At 44.9% G+C, this 19,331-nt stretch overlaps 1 protein-coding gene across 1 annotated transcript in view; it reads right to left on the bottom strand.

The window, feature by feature from the left end:
* The window catches only part of kiaa0930, a 26,330-nt gene extending 6,999 nt beyond the window's left edge, over positions 1-19,331 (bottom strand). The window contains exons 1-6 of the mRNA XM_060048615.1: positions 18,687-19,331; positions 8,324-8,472; positions 4,935-5,039; positions 2,779-2,856; positions 2,010-2,111; positions 571-711 (exon numbers count right to left, since the gene is read on the bottom strand). Coding sequence (XP_059904598.1) covers positions 571-711; positions 2,010-2,111; positions 2,779-2,856; positions 4,935-5,039; positions 8,324-8,472; positions 18,687-18,837 — 726 coding nt within the window. The 5' untranslated portion in view covers positions 18,838-19,331. The remainder of the gene's footprint in view (positions 1-570; positions 712-2,009; positions 2,112-2,778; positions 2,857-4,934; positions 5,040-8,323; positions 8,473-18,686) is intronic.

Here is a 19,331-nt window from a genome sequence, read left to right as displayed (position 1 = left end):
GGTATAAATTACAGTTCATAACATTTTATTATATATGATAACATTAATAATATTTAAAAATTGTATGGCATTTTTAAGAAACATAACTACCCCCCAAGTTAAGCCTTTAGTTTCTACATTACCACAGTCACAATTTTTTTGAAGAATCGCTTGACATACACTTGAGGTTATGTTAGTATTACTTATAAAAGAGGGAGAGAGAGAACGAGAACATCACATTACACTGTGAGATTATGAACAGAACATTTATCTTCTCTACAATTGATCTGTTATCCGTTACATAGGCCTGAGTGACACTATAAGGTATTTATTTGGGGGTTGTTTATTCCAGCCAGCAGGTCAGTCGCTAAAGTAAATATGCATATAATATAAACCATCTTTAAGAAGGCATGGGATACATATTCTTCCTTTTCATTTGTTTCGGATGAGACATTCTATGTGTCAATACAAAAACGTCACATCGACTCAATAGCGACCCCTGCAGGCGGATGCAAGACAGCAGAGTTTCTGGACCTCAGGCTGGGGGGCTGGGGGCTGGGGGCTGCGGGGCTTGGGAGGCTGCTGACTAACCCTGTTGTCATAGACCTTCTTCAGGGCCTCGTAGCGGATGGAGCCCTGGAAGATGACTCCCTGGAAGGTGTTGTTCTTGTCGCTGGCCACCAGCTCCACACACACCATCTCCCCCTCGCCCACCGTCATGTCGCTGAACACCTACACACGCGCATAAGCACACACGTGTAAGCACATATACATACTATAGACACACACGCATAGACAGACACACACAAACACACACACAGTCATGCACACACACACACACACACACACACACACACACACACACACACACACACACACACAAGCACAAAGAAACACACTCAGACACACACACACACACACACACACGCAGACAGACACGCACACAAACACATACATACACAGAAACACGCACACACAAACATACACACAGAGGCACGCACATACACCAACGCAAAAACACACCGCACAAACGCACGCAACCACACACACACACACACACACACACACACACACATTTCAGAATACATTTAGGCAAGCTCCAGCCGGCGGCCAAGGTAGCGACGAGAGATGACCTTTAGATACGCTCTGAAAACCATAAGCAGCAGAACCATCGCGTTCGTGTTTTCAAAAGGGAAGCAACAACCACCTGTATAACCGATTATACCCGCATGTTTTAGCTTCCCTTCCCCGTCCCGTGGCACCCACATGTCCGCACGGGTTTAACAACGCACATCTTATCCAACAAGATTCATGCTGATCCGCTTTTTATTCATGTCACCCCAGGAGTTTATATTCGGTGGGCTCGGGTGAGGTAATGAGGCTGTGATCAATATCGCAGCATGGATATATTTTACAGACATGAATGGCTAATTAAAAGCACTCATGGCCTGGTCGTTACAGACACTCATAGCACCTCAGCGTCAATGCCTCACATCTGCCCATGCGCACACAAACACACAATATATAAACACGCAAACAGCGCTGTCATCCATACGCAGTCCGTAGACCACTGGGGTGTGTGTGGGGGTGCAACGTCTGCTTAAGGACACCTTAAGGACACGTCTCTTTGTCATCAGTAGCCCCTGGGATAGAACCAAAAACCCTTCCAGTTGCCAGGCGACCCCTCAACCCCCACCCCTGACTCGCCTTAGCGCTACTTCCGGCGCTAGAGCTAACCGCTAGCTTGAATTAACACGCTGGCCCTGTCTAGAGTCTGCTATCTGCTCATCACCGGATGTGAACAGAGATGCAGTGGTCTCAGTCACCAAATATTTAATCTAATATTTCCCCTTCGTATTTCTTAATATGTCCTTTTGTGTCCTTTAGTGAAGCTTTTGTGACGGGATATGCATTCAATGTACAAATTATCGGTCATGCACATCCTGGACCACCACGACATAATTGATTGATAATTTGACGGTGCTAAACGCACTGACATCTTCGGACGCAACCGATTACCGCGCACACACCTCGTCAAAGTTGTCAATCATGAAGAAGATGTTGGGGTAGCTCATCTTTGACTCCTCCCCTTTGCTGTCCATGGCGTGCTTGCTGGGTGAGGCGAACACTTCCTGTGGAGCGAGACAAAAAATCTGACCATTAGCCTAGCTTACATTTAGGGCATTTAGCAGACTCTTTTAAAGCGACTTACAGTAAGTTAATTGTTCAGAAGAGAAATAACAACATATCACTGTCAGCACAGTAAGGATGTTCATAGAACCAGGTACTAACAATCGCTAGGGTAACCCATTCGCCGTATACAACAAAGATAGCTAGGATAAGATGCTACACAATGCCAAGTACTTTTTTTTAAGTGCAAGGAGGTAGAACATGCAAAAAAGTGCGTACATTAAGTGCTAGCTTAGCTTCCCACAGCCGCCACTGTGACAAATAAGCTCTCCTTTGAACAGTCACAGGACGGTGTGTTGTGTGTTTCGATAAATAATACCCGGCAGGGTTAGGAAGGTGTACAGTACATTGGCCTAGTAAAGTTGCTCTTAACTGTATAATTAAATGACTTTAATGTCGTTAAAGAAAAGAGTGCGCTACAGATAAGCTAGCCTGCTGGCTAGCTAGCTAGCTGTTCATGAATAAGAAGCTAATATTTTATTCATGAATAGTTTGAAAAACATGGCTTCATTTCCTCGAGTCCAACACCCTGTATCTACCATTGTTAGCGTATCACAATACCGTTGTGAAACCCAGTAACGTAGCTAGCTAGTTAGGGGGTGATCTCACCTGACATTTCTTCTTGTGGATGTGTATGTCCCCTGCGTCGGAGCGCGTGCACACAGCGCAGGTCACCACATAGTCCAGCTGGAACACAGCACAGGGAATCAGGGCTTTAGCTCACGGTCACGTTCATAAATAGACTTCAAACCCGCTTGTCCCACCAAAGGCTCAAACACATGGAGCCCAAGGCTGGTTCAGGTTGAATTATAAGTGAGGAGGCCTCAAGGAAATACTGATTGTATTGTTTGTGTTTTCCCGGCCAGTTTAAAACCACAATGTATCTTCATTTTAATATGGACTTGATAAATGTAATATTTTAAAACGTGCTTCTGTACCTATTTCAACCAACATATTATACCGTCGTTCGTACATAAGCTGTGCAGTAAGGAAGGCGGAGGATTTTCTCTTACTTTGGTCACATGAATGTGATAGAACTCACATGTGGAAGGTAGCGGTGTAGTGACAGTATCACAGAGATGATGACTATGATGAGATGATGTTTTGGTTTTCGCGGCGCAGATAAGAGAAGAAGGAAGATTTCCTCCCGAAAACGCTCTTCTAAACGCGGAATAAAAAGTGAAGACGCAATGCCACTTTTGCCTCTTCTATTCAGACCGTCATCATGTAAACGTAGCCTCAGTATCGCCAACGAAAACTCCCTCGAGGCATTGTGATGTCCAAGGCCTATATATCATATGATACACAATATGCACATGCAGCCGTTCACCGGACCACAAAGACAGCTTGACCTTTCTAACACACGCACACACACATATACACACAAACACAGAGTAGGACTTCATTCTACAACATTTATCTTACTCTAAAGGTCAAATTGTGTGATTCAATAACCCAGCTATCATTCTGTTTGCAAACTCAAGTGTATAACATAGAATAACAGCAACAACAGAAAAATCTCTTTGTCACAATCCCGTTGGTACATTCGACTGTATTCTAAACTAAACATTTATTTTTGAGAGCCACTCCATGTGTACTCTAATTGACAGACATGTGCGACTGGAATGTAAGCTAGCTAGCAAGAATGTGTCACCCTTGTGTTTTGGTCATAAGCCAATCAGGACCTTTGGGAGCAGGGGGGGAACAAATAAAAGGAACTTTGAGACATTACTATTAGTCTGTGTAGTTGCCCAAAAAAACGTTGCCCAAAGGAAGAGGTTTCAGTTCCCTGTTTTATGTTACCACCCAAAATAAACGGGTGAAACCAAACAAAAACTTGCAACTAGCTAGAGAGATAAAAAAAAAAAAAAGGTATTATCCGTTGTCGGTATCAAATCACATACACCAAAAAACACCCAAATCAATACCAATATTTTATTCATGAATGGTTCGGAAAACGTGGCTTCGTTTTCTCGGGTTCAACGCCCAGTATCGGCCGTTGTTGGTGTATCGCAATACCGTCGTGAAACCTAGTAACGTTCTGGGAGTTGTATCGTCTCCTGTGGTGTGTTATCAATCAGGTACACGGGCAGTGTTGCCAGATTGGGCCATTTTCCCCGCCCAAAATGCAGATTGGGCCATATTTCCTGCCCAATCTGGCAACACTACCCATGATCTCTCCAGCAAGTTGCAAGTGTTGGTTTCACCCATTGCTTATTTTGGGTCACACCATAAAGAGGGAACTGAAACATCTTCTCTTGCCAGATTGGGCGGGAATTATTGCCCAATCTGGGAACACTTTTCACGGGTTGTTTCTGTGAAAGGAAATCCCCATTGATACTTTAGTGCAGGGGTCACCAACACAGTGCCCGCGGGCACTCGGGCGCCCGCAAGGACCACATGAGGCGCCCACAGGCCTGTTCTGAAAATGGCACAACTCATTCTTGAACCACTCTTTCCCACATTTTTTAAGTCAGTGTTGATAATTATTGTGAGAAATCATTAACATGATCAGTTTATTCACATAGATGAGTATCATTAATCAATATTAATAATATAGAACTAAAGGCAAACTGAGCACATTTGTTATTTCAGAAGAGTGTATCAAACTGGGTGCCCTTCGTATGACTCAGTGCCCATGAAGTAGCTCTCAGGTTCAAAAAGGTTGGGGACCCCTGCTCTAGTGCCTCTCTAGGATTGTGGTGGTTTTGGAGCGAGGTTCTGGTCCTGGATTGGGTTCTGTGTAAAGGGTCGAGTTCCGGTACCTTCTGCAGGATCAGGTTGAGGTACACGCTCTCCTCCCAGTCGATGTCGGGGTCGCCGAGGCCCGGCAGCTTCTTGGAGTCTCGCCTGTAAACCTCCACCTCCACCTGACACACAAACACACAAACTTCAATGTTTAAATATTTTCTAGGGATGCACCGAATATTCAGCCACTGAAAATGTTCGGCTGAAAATGGCCTAAAACATAATGTTCGGTTTCGGCCGAAGGAGTAAAAAGGCCGAAAATAGCACACCGAACATTTTTATTTTTGATTTAAAAAAAATATTGTTTTACTCATTTATTTAAAAGGTACATTGTTCTTAAATTCTTTCTATAAGGTCTGCTGGAATGTTAGAAAACGTTCAGTATTAAATTAATATTTTGTATTAAAATTTGTAATTGATTTTTTTTATTGAAAAGCAGGACAAAAAAGTTTATAAAAGGACATTTAAATGTTTGATTTATGCAATGGTGAAAAATTAAAGCAAAATGAATGAAAAACAGCAAAAGCCACATTCGGTATTCGTTTTCGGCTTTCGGCCAACTGTTTCAGTATATTTTCGGTTTCGGTTTCAGCCAAGAATTTTCATTTCGGTGCATCCCTAATATTTTCCCAACTGTCTGTCGGCGAAAATCACAGTGCTCATTTCATGCGTTTACCAAGTTCGCTTGATCTTTCGTTGTTGGACGTTTTTATTTGAAAAGCGACCAACAATCAGTTTAGGAACATAAAAACATACGATCGCCATTGTAGTACCCGCAAAAAAATATTAGATGAGGATTGGGCTCCTCCTAGCCGAGTGTCGAGGCGTTCCTCTAACCGCGTCGCCTCGTTCATCTCATCTCGTTGGCCTTTGTCTCCGTTCTGAGGGGCGGGTCTTGACACTAGAAGTGCTTCAGTGTTAAGGAGGATGGGATGGTTGCCATGGTGACACATTATTACGAGTATGCGTCTTGTGTATTTGCATTGGTGACGCCACAGAGATTGTTAGTGCGCGTGTGCGTGTGTGTGCGCGCGCGTGCGTGCGTGTGTGTGTGGATTCAGACGATTTCACCCAGTTGCAGATAGACCGTATCTGAGGACTAGCTTGTACATCGCTGTAGTATACTTCAGGGACTTCAGACCGTAGTGCAACTCAGCTAGTTAAAACCCGCCTTCTTTATTAATGCATGAATTCACCATGGATTATGCAATGCTTTTTCAAAAAATGCTGATATCGCTCAACGTCGATGATATATTCAAAAACGTCACAAGCTTTTAAAGCATAATTCATGTCCTGCACCACAAGACGTGAGCTGGTTGTTGTAACTAATTAAACAAGAAAAAGGAAAAGCAGGCCAACACACTAATGAACCAAGAACATCGTTCACACAGAGCGAGATGCCTCACAGCAGTTTATCATCCAGGGAATGATAATAAAAATCTCAAAAAATTCTAATTAGCAGGAAGTTATGAGGCCACTCTGGGGGTAATATTAAAAAAAAAAAGAAGCAATTTCTGTGTGAAAAATGTTTTTTGGGGGGAGGGCAAAGACTGCAGCAGTAGAAGTGAGTCATGGTCCTACTGAGACGGACCTACGCCCATCCTTCTGGCCCTGGGGGCTGGCTAATAATTCATTCATAAGTTCATCATAAAGGTCTTTGCGACTTTGACCTCATATTCTCCCTAATGTTTAATCCATGAGGGGCTGGACGGACAGACAGGGGTCTGAGGGGGCAATAACGCAGTATAACCACTCCCTGACCGCGGGGTGAAACCAGGAATAATAATCAACAGTATGGTACGAAACAATAGGATATTTTTTTTTTTTTTTTTTTTCTTTGATTTCATTTCATAGTTTTATCGTTAGGCTGTGACAATAGCATTCTAACAAAAGCCCTAGGAACACTACAGTAGCCAATACAAAGGGAAATAAAGAGTTTATATTAACTATAGCTTCCTTTAACAGTAACTCAGACACTGGGAACACTACAGTAGGCACTAGGCAGTATGCTTGTATATAGGGCACTAAACAGTTATTACATAATCTGTAGCTTCCTTTAACCCTTCCTAAGAAACTATAACATGACAGTATTGGGCGGCATGTGCCTCAGGAGGTAAGGTGTGTTGGCTGGTAACGGGAAGGTTGCTGGTTCGATCCCCTTGCCAAGTGTCGAGGTGTCCCTGAGCAAGACACACAACCCTAACTGCTTCCGACGAGCTGGCTGTCACCTGGCGTGGCTGACACCGCCGTCGGGGTGTGAATGTGTGTATGAAGGGGGGAATGTGAGGCAGTGTTGTAAAAGCCCTTTGAGTGGCCAATTGTTAGAAAAGCGCTGTATAAATGCAGTCCATTTACCATTTACAGTAGGCAGCAGTGTTTCCCACACATTGACGAGACTATGGCGTCCCGCCATAGTCTAATTTCGGCCGCCATAGTCTCTGCGTGCACATGAATTTTTTATTTTTATTTTTTTGCTCAGACGAAGTTCGTGTCGCTCTCCACCGCGCAGGTCCGGTTGAATGCCTGCCCCCCCCGCCCCATAGTCTCCAAAATTTCTGGGGGAAACACTGAGGCAGTATGCTTGTATATAGGGCACTTAACAGTTATAACATAATTATTGGTGCCTTTTTAGACACCGAGTCTCTGGCCAGGGGCGATGTATCATCAGTCTAGATGACAAACACGTTCCACCACGTTCTCGACCTTTAAACCCAGATTATGCATCTCCACCCACCCTCGTTTCCCTCTCTCTCTCTGTGCAGGCAGATGAGATGAGGTGGCGCACACGCACACACACACACACACACACACACACACACACACACACACACACACACACACACACACACACACACACACACACACACACACACACACACGGCGTACTGTCAGACCCCAGGCACGGTCTCCATGGGTGACTTCACTGCACCCGCGTCACTCTTTGACCTCAATCCAACCATTGCTCATCGGAGTGTCAACAGCCACGACAACAAAGGTTACACGTCTGAAGTACTGAAAGCTGATACAAGAGCACACTTGATAGTTCCCTATCCCACGTTCCCGCAACGCAATGAACACGCAGACGCTTCAACGCAGTCGTGAACGTGTATCGTTCTGCGTCGGGTTTTAGTAAGCGGACCAATCACAGCCCTCGCTGCTGCGCCGCCTCAACGGAAGGTTAACATTTTTTGGAGGCGGACGCAAGGAGGGTCCGCAAGGAGGGTCCGCAAGGAGGGTCCGCAAGGAGGGTCCGCAAGGAGGGTCCGCAAGGAGGGTCCGCAAGGAGGGTCCGCAAGGAGGGTCCGCAAGGACGTAAGGGGTCCGTATCTCCCTTGCGTTGCGGGAACGTGGGACCATAAAAAGCCCTTAGAGAGCCCTTGACCGAGTTGACGGAACCACTCCTCACCTTCTTGCCCTCGGTGTTGTCCGCGCCGACGTGGGAGAGCTTCCGCCGCACGTAGAACAGCATGTCGTCCTGCCGGGGTGCACGGTTCTCCATGAAGTACGTGGAGAACATCCACGTCCAGAACACGATGCGGTCGTCCTTGAAGCAGCCTGCGGAAACACGGACGCAGAAACATAGTTTAGTATTTTTTATTGAAAATATATATCTGTTATGTATATATTGTTTTGTTTTTATGCTTTTTTTTTTTTTTTTTTGGTATTTTGTTCAATTATTTATAAATCATGTAGATGCAGGTGAACATAAAAAAAAAGGCTTGATGGAGTTGCTGATAAGTTGCTGATAATTAAATAAAAAAACAACGTTAAAAAAAAAGGCACATGAAGAGAAGTCATAGTATACAGAAGTATAAAAGAGAGAAAAGTATTAAAATAAAATGTAAAGTGTAAATAGTGAGGTGCATAGCCAAAACATGTATATTCTTAATAATGTTATGAGGATACAATCCTGCCCCAGAATAGAATAGCACATGCCTAAAATAGAGGTGTTTAATGCATTATACATCACTCTTTGATCACATGCTTAAATGAAGACGTGAGCGCTGAACAGGATGAAATAGTACAGTTTGTTGTTGTATTTAGAGGGAACTCCCCCTCCCCCCATCACCCCCAGATATGAGGGAGGGGGGTCCTTCGCCTGATACAACGTCATCAGCATCATCATCATCATCATCATCATCTCTCTGCCTGGTTGCCAGGCAACCGTATCCAGGGCGCCGGCTTGTCTGGTCAGTATGAAGGGTCGCACCCAAAGGTGCGACCCTTCATTAGGCTAATCTTCAGAGTACAGGTAATAAGGAGGCTGTGTGTGTGTGTGTGTGTGTGTGTGTGTGTGTGTGTGTGTGTGTGTGTGTGTGTGTGTGTGTGTGTGTGTGTGTGTGTGTGTGTGTGTGTGTGTGTGTGCGTGTGTGTGCGTGTGTGCGTCCACTGCACCGGGCCACCCCCTGTTTTAACACTGATTGCCGATTCATGCAATCAGAACTAAGCGCCCACACGGTCTCCAACAAAGCCATACGGGCTGATAACCGGTTATTTTAAAATGGAACAGATTCATATCAGACAGAACACAGCAAGCCATGTGGTGAGGCTATGCAGTCATCTCGAACATGTTACAATCAAACCAGTGTTCTGTTCTGAGTAGTCAGCCTTTTCGCCAGAAGACAAGACAGTAGAACGGTCTGTCCTTACTGCCTACGAGTGCACATGAATACTATAGAAGCTGCGGTTCGGTTGCCTTGACGTTTCAGGGTCATTTTAGATCAATTGTAGGGACGTTTATGCCCAAAGGGAGCCAACGTCTCTTCAACTGAACGTCACTGAGTGCATGGTTTATAAAACACAGACAAGTGAAGCACATCGATGTTTGAATCACTCGCTCACGTCCCTTCCTGCCTACTGTTGGAATAATTGCAAAACAACTGAAACGAAACTAAGAGCTTTGTACCGTGTGATTTCATATTGGATCCTGTTCCTATGAGAACCAGGCAGACAGGTTTAACCAACAACTTGAGCTCAAAAACAGCCAGTCATTTAGACATGGACTTTGGAAACGCTGGGTTTACAAAACTGGTTCTGTCTGCCTTGTATCTCTGGTTCCTCTCCCAGGGCTGGTTACATTTACATTAAGGGCATTCAGCAGACGCCTTTATCCAAAGCGACTTACAATAAGCACATTTGTCAGAAGAAAGAGGAACAACAATATATCGCTGTTGGTGCAGTAAGGATGTTCATAGAACCGAGTGCCAAGCACTAACAATCACCAGGTCAACCAACTAGGATAATATGCTACACAATGTTCATTACTATTATGGATGGCTGTCTCCATCATCTGGCCTGCAGGATAGCCAACGCTACGGCGAGAGAAACCGGACGCTATGGGTCTCTCGCGTTGTGATTTACCGCAGCACGAGTGTGCTTGCCAAGAGAGTCTGTGTACAAACAGAAACACTCTACTGAAAGTACCGATAGTGGTAGTAGTAGTACTCATAGTAGTAGTAGTACTTGTAGTAATAGTAGTACTTGTAGTAGTAGTAGTAGTTATTGTAGTACTGGTAGTAGTAGTAGTAATCATAGCAGTACTCGTAGTAATAGTAGTAGTAGTTCTCGTAGTACTGGTAGTAGTAGTAGTAGTACTCATAGCAGTACTCGTAGTAATAGTAGTAGTAGTTCTCGTAGTACTGGTAGTAGTAGTAGTAGTAATCATAGCAGTACTCGTAGTAATAGTAGTAGTAGTTCTCGTAGTACTGGTAGTAGTACTCATAGCAGTACTCGTAGTAATAGTAGTACTTGTAGTAGTAGTAGTTATTGTAGTACTTGTAGTAGTAGTACTCATAGCAGTACTCGTAGTAATAGCAGTAGTAGTTCTCGTAGTACTGGTAGTAGTAGTAGTAGTACTCATAGCAGTACTCGTAGTAATAGTAGTAGTAGTTCTCGTAGTACTGGTAGTAGTAGTAGTAGTACTCATAGCAGTACTCATAGTAATAGTAGTAGTAGTTCTCGTAGTACTGGTAGTAGTAGTACTCATAGCAGTACTCGTAGTAATAGCAGTAGTAGTTCTCGTAGTACTGGTAGTAGTAGTACTCATAGCAGTACTCGTAGTAATAGTAGTAGTAGTTCTCGTAGTACTGGTAGTAGTAGTAGTAGTACTCATAGCAGTACTCGTAGTAATAGTAGTAGTAGTTCTCGTAGTACTGGTAGTAGTAGTAGTAGTACTCATAGCAGTACTCGTAGTAATAGTAGTAGTAGTTCTCGTAGTACTGGTAGTAGTAGTAGTAGTACTCATAGCAGTACTCGTAGTAATAGTAGTACTTGTAGTAGTTATTGTAGTACTTGTAGTAGTAGTACTCATAGCAGTACTCGTAGTAATAGCAGTAGTAGTTCTCGTAGTACTGGTAGTAGTAGTAGTAGTACTCATAGCAGTACTCGTAGTAATAGTAGTAGTAGTTCTCGTAGTACTGGTAGTAGTAGTAGTAGTACTCATAGCAGTACTCGTAGTAATAGTAGTAGTAGTTCTCGTAGTACTGGTAGTAGTAGTAGTAGTACTCATAGCAGTACTCGTAGTAATAGTAGTACTTGTAGTAGTTATTGTAGTACTTGTAGTAGTAGTACTCATAGCAGTACTCGTAGTAATAGTAGTAGTAGTTCTCGTAGTACTGGTAGTAGTAGTAGTAGTAATCATAGCAGTACTCGTAGTAATAGTAGTAGTAGTTCTCGTAGTACTGGTAGTAGTACTCATAGCAGTACTCGTAGTAATAGTAGTACTTGTAGTAGTAGTAGTTATTGTAGTACTTGTAGTAGTAGTACTCATAGCAGTACTCGTAGTAATAGCAGTAGTAGTTCTCGTAGTACTGGTAGTAGTAGTAGTAGTACTCATAGCAGTACTCGTAGTAATAGTAGTAGTAGTTCTCGTAGTACTGGTAGTAGTAGTAGTAGTACTCATAGCAGTACTCGTAGTAATAGTAGTAGTAGTTCTCGTAGTACTGGTAGTAGTAGTACTCATAGCAGTACTCGTAGTAATAGCAGTAGTAGTTCTCGTAGTACTGGTAGTAGTAGTAGTAGTACTCATAGCAGTACTCGTAGTAATAGTAGTAGTAGTTCTCGTAGTACTGGTAGTAGTAGTAGTAGTACTCATAGCAGTACTCGTAGTAATAGTAGTAGTAGTTCTCGTAGTACTGGTAGTAGTAGTAGTAGTACTCATAGCAGTACTCGTAGTAATAGTAGTAGTAGTTCTCGTAGTACTGGTAGTAGTAGTAGTAGTACTCATAGCAGTACTCGTAGTAATAGTAGTAGTAGTTCTCGTAGTACTGGTAGTAGTAGTAGTAGTACTCATAGCAGTACTCGTAGTAATAGTAGTACTTGTAGTAGTTATTGTAGTACTTGTAGTAGTAGTACTCATAGCAGTACTCGTAGTAATAGTAGTAGTAGTTCTCGTAGTACTGGTAGTAGTAGTAGTAGTACTCATAGCAGTACTCGTAGTAATAGTAGTAGTAGTTCTCGTAGTACTGGTAGTAGTAGTAGTACTCATAGCAGTACTCGTAGTAATAGTAGTAGTAGTTCTCGTAGTACTGGTAGTAGTAGTAGTAGTACTCATAGCAGTACTCGTAGTAATAGTAGTAGTAGTTCTCGTAGTACTGGTAGTAGTAGTAGTAGTACTCATAGCAGTACTCGTAGTAATAGTAGTACTTGTAGTAGTTATTGTAGTACTTGTAGTAGTAGTACTCATAGCAGTACTCGTAGTAATAGTTCTCGTAGTACTGGTAGTAGTAGTACTCATAGCAGTACTCATAGTAATAGTAGTAGTAGTTCTCGTAGTACTGGTAGTAGTAGTAGTACTCATAGCAGTACTCGTAGTAATAGTAGTTCTCGTAGTACTGGTAGTAGTAGTAGTAGTACTCATAGCAGTACTCGTAGTAATAGTAGTAGTAGTTCTCGTAGTACTGGTAGTAGTAGTAGATGCATTTGGTTCCCTCCCCCCTATGTTCACAATGACAAATCAATCCTTTAGTTGGATGTCTCGGTGCATTAGCCTCGCTCATTGGTATCTCAATTCATTTGATGGTGGGATGTGATCGAGTTAGGTCAGGCCCGGTCAATATCGGACCAGGGCACCAAAACCGCGTTTGCTTCGATCCATCCGAGCGCTAATGTCGTTGGAGGACTTTTCAGGATCCAGAGAATCTGGACTGGAGAAATGGGGCATCCTGGGCTGATGGTGTGGTGTGGAAGGGTGGAGGCGGGTGAGTGGTGTTGTACCAGACCAGCCTGGTGCTGCTGACTTCCAGGAAGCAGAACTGGCAGACGCATGCTCGAGGGCCTTCATCGCCCATGCGAGAGGAAAAAGCCCCCCAGCTTCCACACTCATCACAGGCGAACTCCAGCACACGCGCACACGCGCACGCACGCACGCACGTACGCACGTACGCAACACAACAACACAATGTTCTTCTTCCCTTTGGAACACTACGATCACAAACAAGCATGAGGTTAACAGCAACTGAAAAGGATGATGATTCGACTCTGTACCAGCCCTGGGACATCGTTTTATTTAAGGTTGAGCCTTTGGGCCACTGGGGATGGTGTCCGGTCTGATTAAATCTGAGGGACCCAGAGTTTGATGTTGATGGAAAAAAAAACAGATCATAAAAGTCTGGGACAGAATTCACATTTCGTGTGATTTTCTATTGATGTCCTGAAAATGGCTCGAATGGAAACGGCGTGTTGAGCATGGCTGATGCTCTCGCAAGCCGTTAACATCTCAGGTTCACACAGCTAGCAGCTAGAAGCTAGCATGTTCCCTCCAGGCTTACCAGAGCAGCCGCGTCTTTGCATCAACGATTTAGTTTTGGCCCCCAATCAAAAATAAAAAACGGACATGATCCAAGGCCAGGACTTGGCTTGGGATATTTTGGGGGGAAATGAGATCAATGTGGAAATCAATGCATGCCGAGGTGAGGAAGGATACGGCCATTACCAGGAGAAACACACTGTAAAGACACAGCACCGCAGTTAAGCTCAGCGCTGCCAAAACCCCTCTTTGCCCTCCAGCTAGAGGAGTATCAACAAGGTGGACACTGTACAGGAGAAACAATGACAAGCGCCCTGTGATACCAGCAGAATATTCCCTTCTTCTTTTTTTTTTTGCCAAATGTCAACTCTTAAAATGAATATGGGGCCTAGCACAATAGAAATTGCATTATTTATGTATTAATATGTATTGAAATGTTGTTCTGGTTGTTGGACCTACTGTTTATCTATGGTACATGTGTACATCTGTTTTTATTTGTATGTTGTAATCAGGGGGTCATTGAACAAGAGAGAATAGCCCCCCCTGAATAAATAAAATAATAATACTCCTAAATTGCAATGATGTCGTCACCGTATGACATGCGATATGATGAATTATGACACTATCATAAAACCACACTGCTTACGCGTTACGATCCAACCTGCGCTCCGCAGACACTGCAGCGGATTCATAGCGCAGGGATGAATTTGATATCCTACACATTGGATAAATAATGCAGCAGCAGTATGAACAATTATGCAGATTGAATTAGCCATGGCCCGCATTAAAAATGCATTTGAAACGTTGCGGAGTGGTCACGTAAGCGGGCTGAGGCAAAGGCAAGAAGAGCAGGGCTTGAGCAGGCAGGAGGGGAGCCAGAGATATATAGAGTGAGACAAACGGCGTCCTATACCTTCTATAAATCCATTGACACGGTGCTATAGTGGCTCAGGTGTAGTTGTGCTTTAACAAGCACAAAATCAGGAAGCGAAGACAGAGCAGCATAAAGCAGAAACAGTGCCCACAAAGATATACAACACCTGCACTGCCGGTCTTCCTCGTCCACGAGAGCTATGGTTGGTTTCCAAGATCCGAGGAGCTTCCGGAAACCGGGATCAATTCCAATGCAGAGATGTGGATTTATTTTTGTACTACTACGTGACATGTACTATTGTCGTACCGTTTCTCTAATACTACGACTGTGATGCGCCAGCAGGGGAAATGACTGCGGAGAGCCATCTAGAAGAGCGATATGCTTACGGTTTATATGGAGTATTGCAATGCTTTTATTCAACCACTTGTACATTTGACAAGGTTAGGGTTAGCATCATCGAGAAGGTCCACTTTATACTGCTTTCTAAAAACAACAACTCATTGCACTCCTTGCATTTGAGTCATATTTTGTAAAACCCTCACGAATGATAGCACTTATCTATAAGCGGACAAACGTTTATAAGCCTGTATAAGCGTTCCTTTTACTGTTGCTGTGTGGTGCCGCACCATCCTGTTTGATGGCTTATGGCAGCGGTTCAGTCATTGATCAATCGACGGGGCCTTGAGAAGAACAAGGTGAGGGTAACCCTTCCTTCTGCCGTCAGCAGAAGTCAGGTCCAAGCTGAGCACTCGTACTAATGAGTCAGCAAAACTTACATTATAAGCTAAGCTAACTAGAGGAGACAATGGCAAATATAGCACAGTCAACAAGGGCTCCACCCCCCGAATGATACACACGCCAAACTCAGCTAGCTTGCCAACGCCTGAGGGGTACATAACACCACAGAGGAATTTGACTCGAACCTGAATCATAAACATAGTTGCACCACCGATTGCGAAACCAGTGTCTCTCGTCACCAGCGTTGGCGTGGGCCACATGTTTTCTACTTTCAGTGTTCATCGGCGTATAACGGCATCGCTGATCCGAATCAAACGGCGCGAACACAGGTGCTATTTATAGAAGCCCACCTTGGTTCTTAAATACATATACATCATCTCTGCTCTGCTCAGGAGGAGGTGGAGAGGCCCTGCTGCACAAGCTGGAGTCAACAGGATAAAGTAGGACTGAGGCCAACGGTGTAGGCTTGGCTTGTGGAGCGATGAAGCCAGCATTGTTTGAAAATGAATTATTTGGGGCGGGGGGGTTGTTTGGCATTCGAAGTCGGTTACATAAGAAACAGACTGACAGGGATCCAGGCTGCATCCCCCTCCTCCAGCGAAGAGGCTAAAAGCAGAGGTGTCACCATCGATAGGCCTCACGTGGAGTGTGTGTAAGAGCTGTTTACGTCTCGACACATAGGCCAAGGTTATCTGCTACTTAACAGAGTTGAAATACTAGTAAACTCATCCACCCCCGCCTTCACACACACACACACACACACACACACACACACTATTGCTACCGTAATATTCCCTCATTAAGCAGTAGTCATAAACACTACTAGTAGAAGTCATTCATTAAATTCACTCTTGGTTTGCAGATGTAGGTTTGTGTTTGTGCTAGTGTTTGTGCTAGTGTGTGTGTGTGTGTGTGTGTGTGTGTGTGTGTGTGTGCGTGTGTGTTGCATTCGTTGGTTCTCAGCAATACAAACAGATGGGTGTTTTTTTTTTCCAGTTAATCTGATGCAGTCCTACTCAGCGTGGGCCTGCAATCAGCCTGGGACACCTTCCCCTTGCTAATTCAGGTCATTTTCCTCCTGTTAGCACAGCTCAGTTAAATGCTTCCATAATCAATAGTTACTTGACCCGGTTTAAAAGAAGCTACAGCAGCTGCTATCTCAGCCTTAACCACTGCAAATTTTTTACTTGAAGTCCGAAGACACACAAGTAACAAAGCCCCATTTACTGGAGAAAGATATTGTATTAAAAATGTGTCAAAGTACAATTGTTGGTGCCACGCTTGACTGCGATGCTACACTATAGCACATATTGTTGTTTTAAGGACTTTGCATCCCAGCGGAAGAAGAATAGAGATGGTTCCTCTGGCGCCATTAAAGTGCCGATCCTAATCAGCTTTAAAGACACAATGAAAACAGAAATTGGATTTCCATTTCCCCTGACAGACTTTCTCTGCAAACGACATACGTGTGTCTCTGGCTGAGGGGCGCAGGTGTTCATCTGAACTGCCAGGTGGTTGGTTAAACAAAACCACATGGGACGCTTACTATGAAACCTTTTATATTGGAAAAGGGCAGGGACTTTAGTAAAATTATTGCCCGATTATTAGGATGAACCACAGGTCTATCACCGTTTATCACACATCCCGTAGATCACATGGTTCCTCATAGCAGGACGCTGATTGGTCTGAACCACTATGGTTCGGCCACAAGAACATAACCTGAAGTCAGCCAAGATGGATTCTTGCGTGATCGTGACCTCCCGAACGGAGCTGCATTGCACGGAAACATGTTTGTGGCAAACATGCGTTTTTACGCGTCTACCCCGAGTTGATCCGACAGATGGAGATGTGGACGTCGGGTTCGCCAATCATCCCCCCTCGCCAACAACCCCACACCAGAGATGCTCCGATGTCCACACAGCGTTCTTGGCCGGCTGCCTGGCCTTGGAAGAAGCCTCCACGACCAAGGGCATCTGGAGGGAGGCCACGGTGAAATCTCACTCTCCGCTGCCCAGCCTTCCACCTCTGATCACATGATAACCACAAGACGCAAGGCGCGTCGGGTCCTCGGGGGGGGGGGGGGGGGGGGGGTTGGGGGCGTGATCTGCTGTTGAGCGACCTTTGAAGTGAAGCAAGCGACCCACAGGACCACGACGTGGGCTGTAAACGGCAGACAAATGCAACACTCCGACGAAAGCGCGGCGTGCTTTAAGCAGCGGCCGCTGGTTAGAAAAAGTGCTCCGTGAATTCAGTCTATTTACCATGAGTCCGTACCACGGGTTAGTCGGATTGTTCTGTAGCTCTGCCCATTCATACTTCTGCACTCTGCGTCCTCGTCACTCTGAGCGGGTGGCTGATGAGTGCGCAGCACGTGCACATATGCACACCGGGGGACATGCACGGGGCCGGCTCGAGTGTAATTGTACTCTCGTCTTCGCTGCCTTTAAGTGACATCGAGGGCGACGGGTGGCTGTCCCCTGTTGATGCTCAGCTGAAAGAGGGGGGGGGGGGGGGGGTTCTAAAAGGAGAAGTGCTAAAGCCAAGTTTGTGAGTGGGGCTAAAGTCTATGGTGGCAGAAGGGAGACATTTTAGTTAGTGCCAACAGCAGTTTGCTTTCTGCATCATCCACATCGCTTCCTGATGCCTGTTGGCAGTGGTTGACACCAGCACTATGAACCACAATGTTCGGGTGCAATATGGGCAATGTCTGTTTTGATGAGATCTATGTCGCTTTTACCTTGTACAGGAACGATGTTCTTCCGGTTTATTTCCCAGCAAACAATGACATCAATGATGTTGACGTGACCCTTTGGAAACGTCCATGTCTGACCAAAGTGATTGCACTTTTGTCGCATTTGACAACCCTTGACACAACATTGCCAACATAAAATCAATAGAAAAAGGGGACAGGGAAATCTATCAGAACCACAAATCATTATCAGCCATGATTGGATTCCCACTGGGTTGTCTACCGACAGCAGAGGCCTCGTGGTGTAAACGCAGCCAAGAGACACAACCGTTCCATGTCAGCTGACTAGATACAGTAGGCTAGAAACAGTAAAGAGGTTTAAAAGAAAAAGTTAAACTCGTTCAGATACAAGGTTGTGAAGTAAAGAATTAACTAGAAGCTTGCTTTACAAAAAAGGGAGACGCCGAATCCATTAATGTTAATCAGAGGAAATAAATCACAAGGCTTCCGAGCAACCCCATTGGATATCTCATTCCTATCTGATCAAATGTGTAGATCGATTGACAGCAAGGTAGATAGACAAATCAGCAGCCACTGGCTAGACCGATAGATAAGACAGACAGACAGATCTGGGCTAAGCCTTTTGATGACAAACCCAGCCCTGATTATAATAGATCCCTTTTCCACCCGGTGGGGAACTTCGGCCCATCCGGCTTCCTTACCGAGTCCGCTTATCTCTTGTCTGATGTTGAGGCGGTTGCGCTCGTCGGCGATCGCCTTCAGCATCTGCTGGAGCGACTGGTCCAGCTCTCCGTTCTCCTCCTCCGTTGTTGCCCTGACGACCTGGCTAGACAAACTCGGAAAGGATGCCATCCCGAAACTGGGATCATGACAGTTCCCACGAAGCCGATCGTACCCGGACGGGGTTTACAGGTCGACGAGGGGATGGATGAGGGAGGGGGGGGTACCGATGCGGTCCCCGTACTGACTTCTTCCAACGTATTCCTGATGCATGTGTCCCTGATGAGAGGTGGTCCCCTTCACAGCCGAGGTCTGCACAGAGCCGGGAAGCTGCACAGCAGATATCACTTCCGTCTGGACAGGAGATCATAAGAGATCAGCTGGAATATAGGACCCCCCCCCCCCCCCCTAGTTGCACTTCCTGTAATGCCGACACTATCGCGCTGGATTTAAAGGCAACCCTCCCGGTTCACATCTCCCTTCAGGAAGATCCGCCTTCACGGCGTTTTACGGTCCACACGCGGTAATGAGGACATTGTCACGATGCAACACGTTGTGGTTGTCCTTTGTGTTTCTTCGTTTCTTCACCCATGCCACTGTCACACTGTGTACACTTCGTCTACACA

The sequence above is a fragment of the Gadus macrocephalus genome, chromosome 4, assembly GCF_031168955.1.
Source record: "Gadus macrocephalus chromosome 4, ASM3116895v1".
Classification (NCBI taxonomy): Eukaryota; Metazoa; Chordata; class Actinopteri; order Gadiformes; family Gadidae; genus Gadus; species Gadus macrocephalus.
Note: the sequence above shows the minus strand (reverse complement) of the source record. Positions and strands in the feature narration are given on the sequence as shown.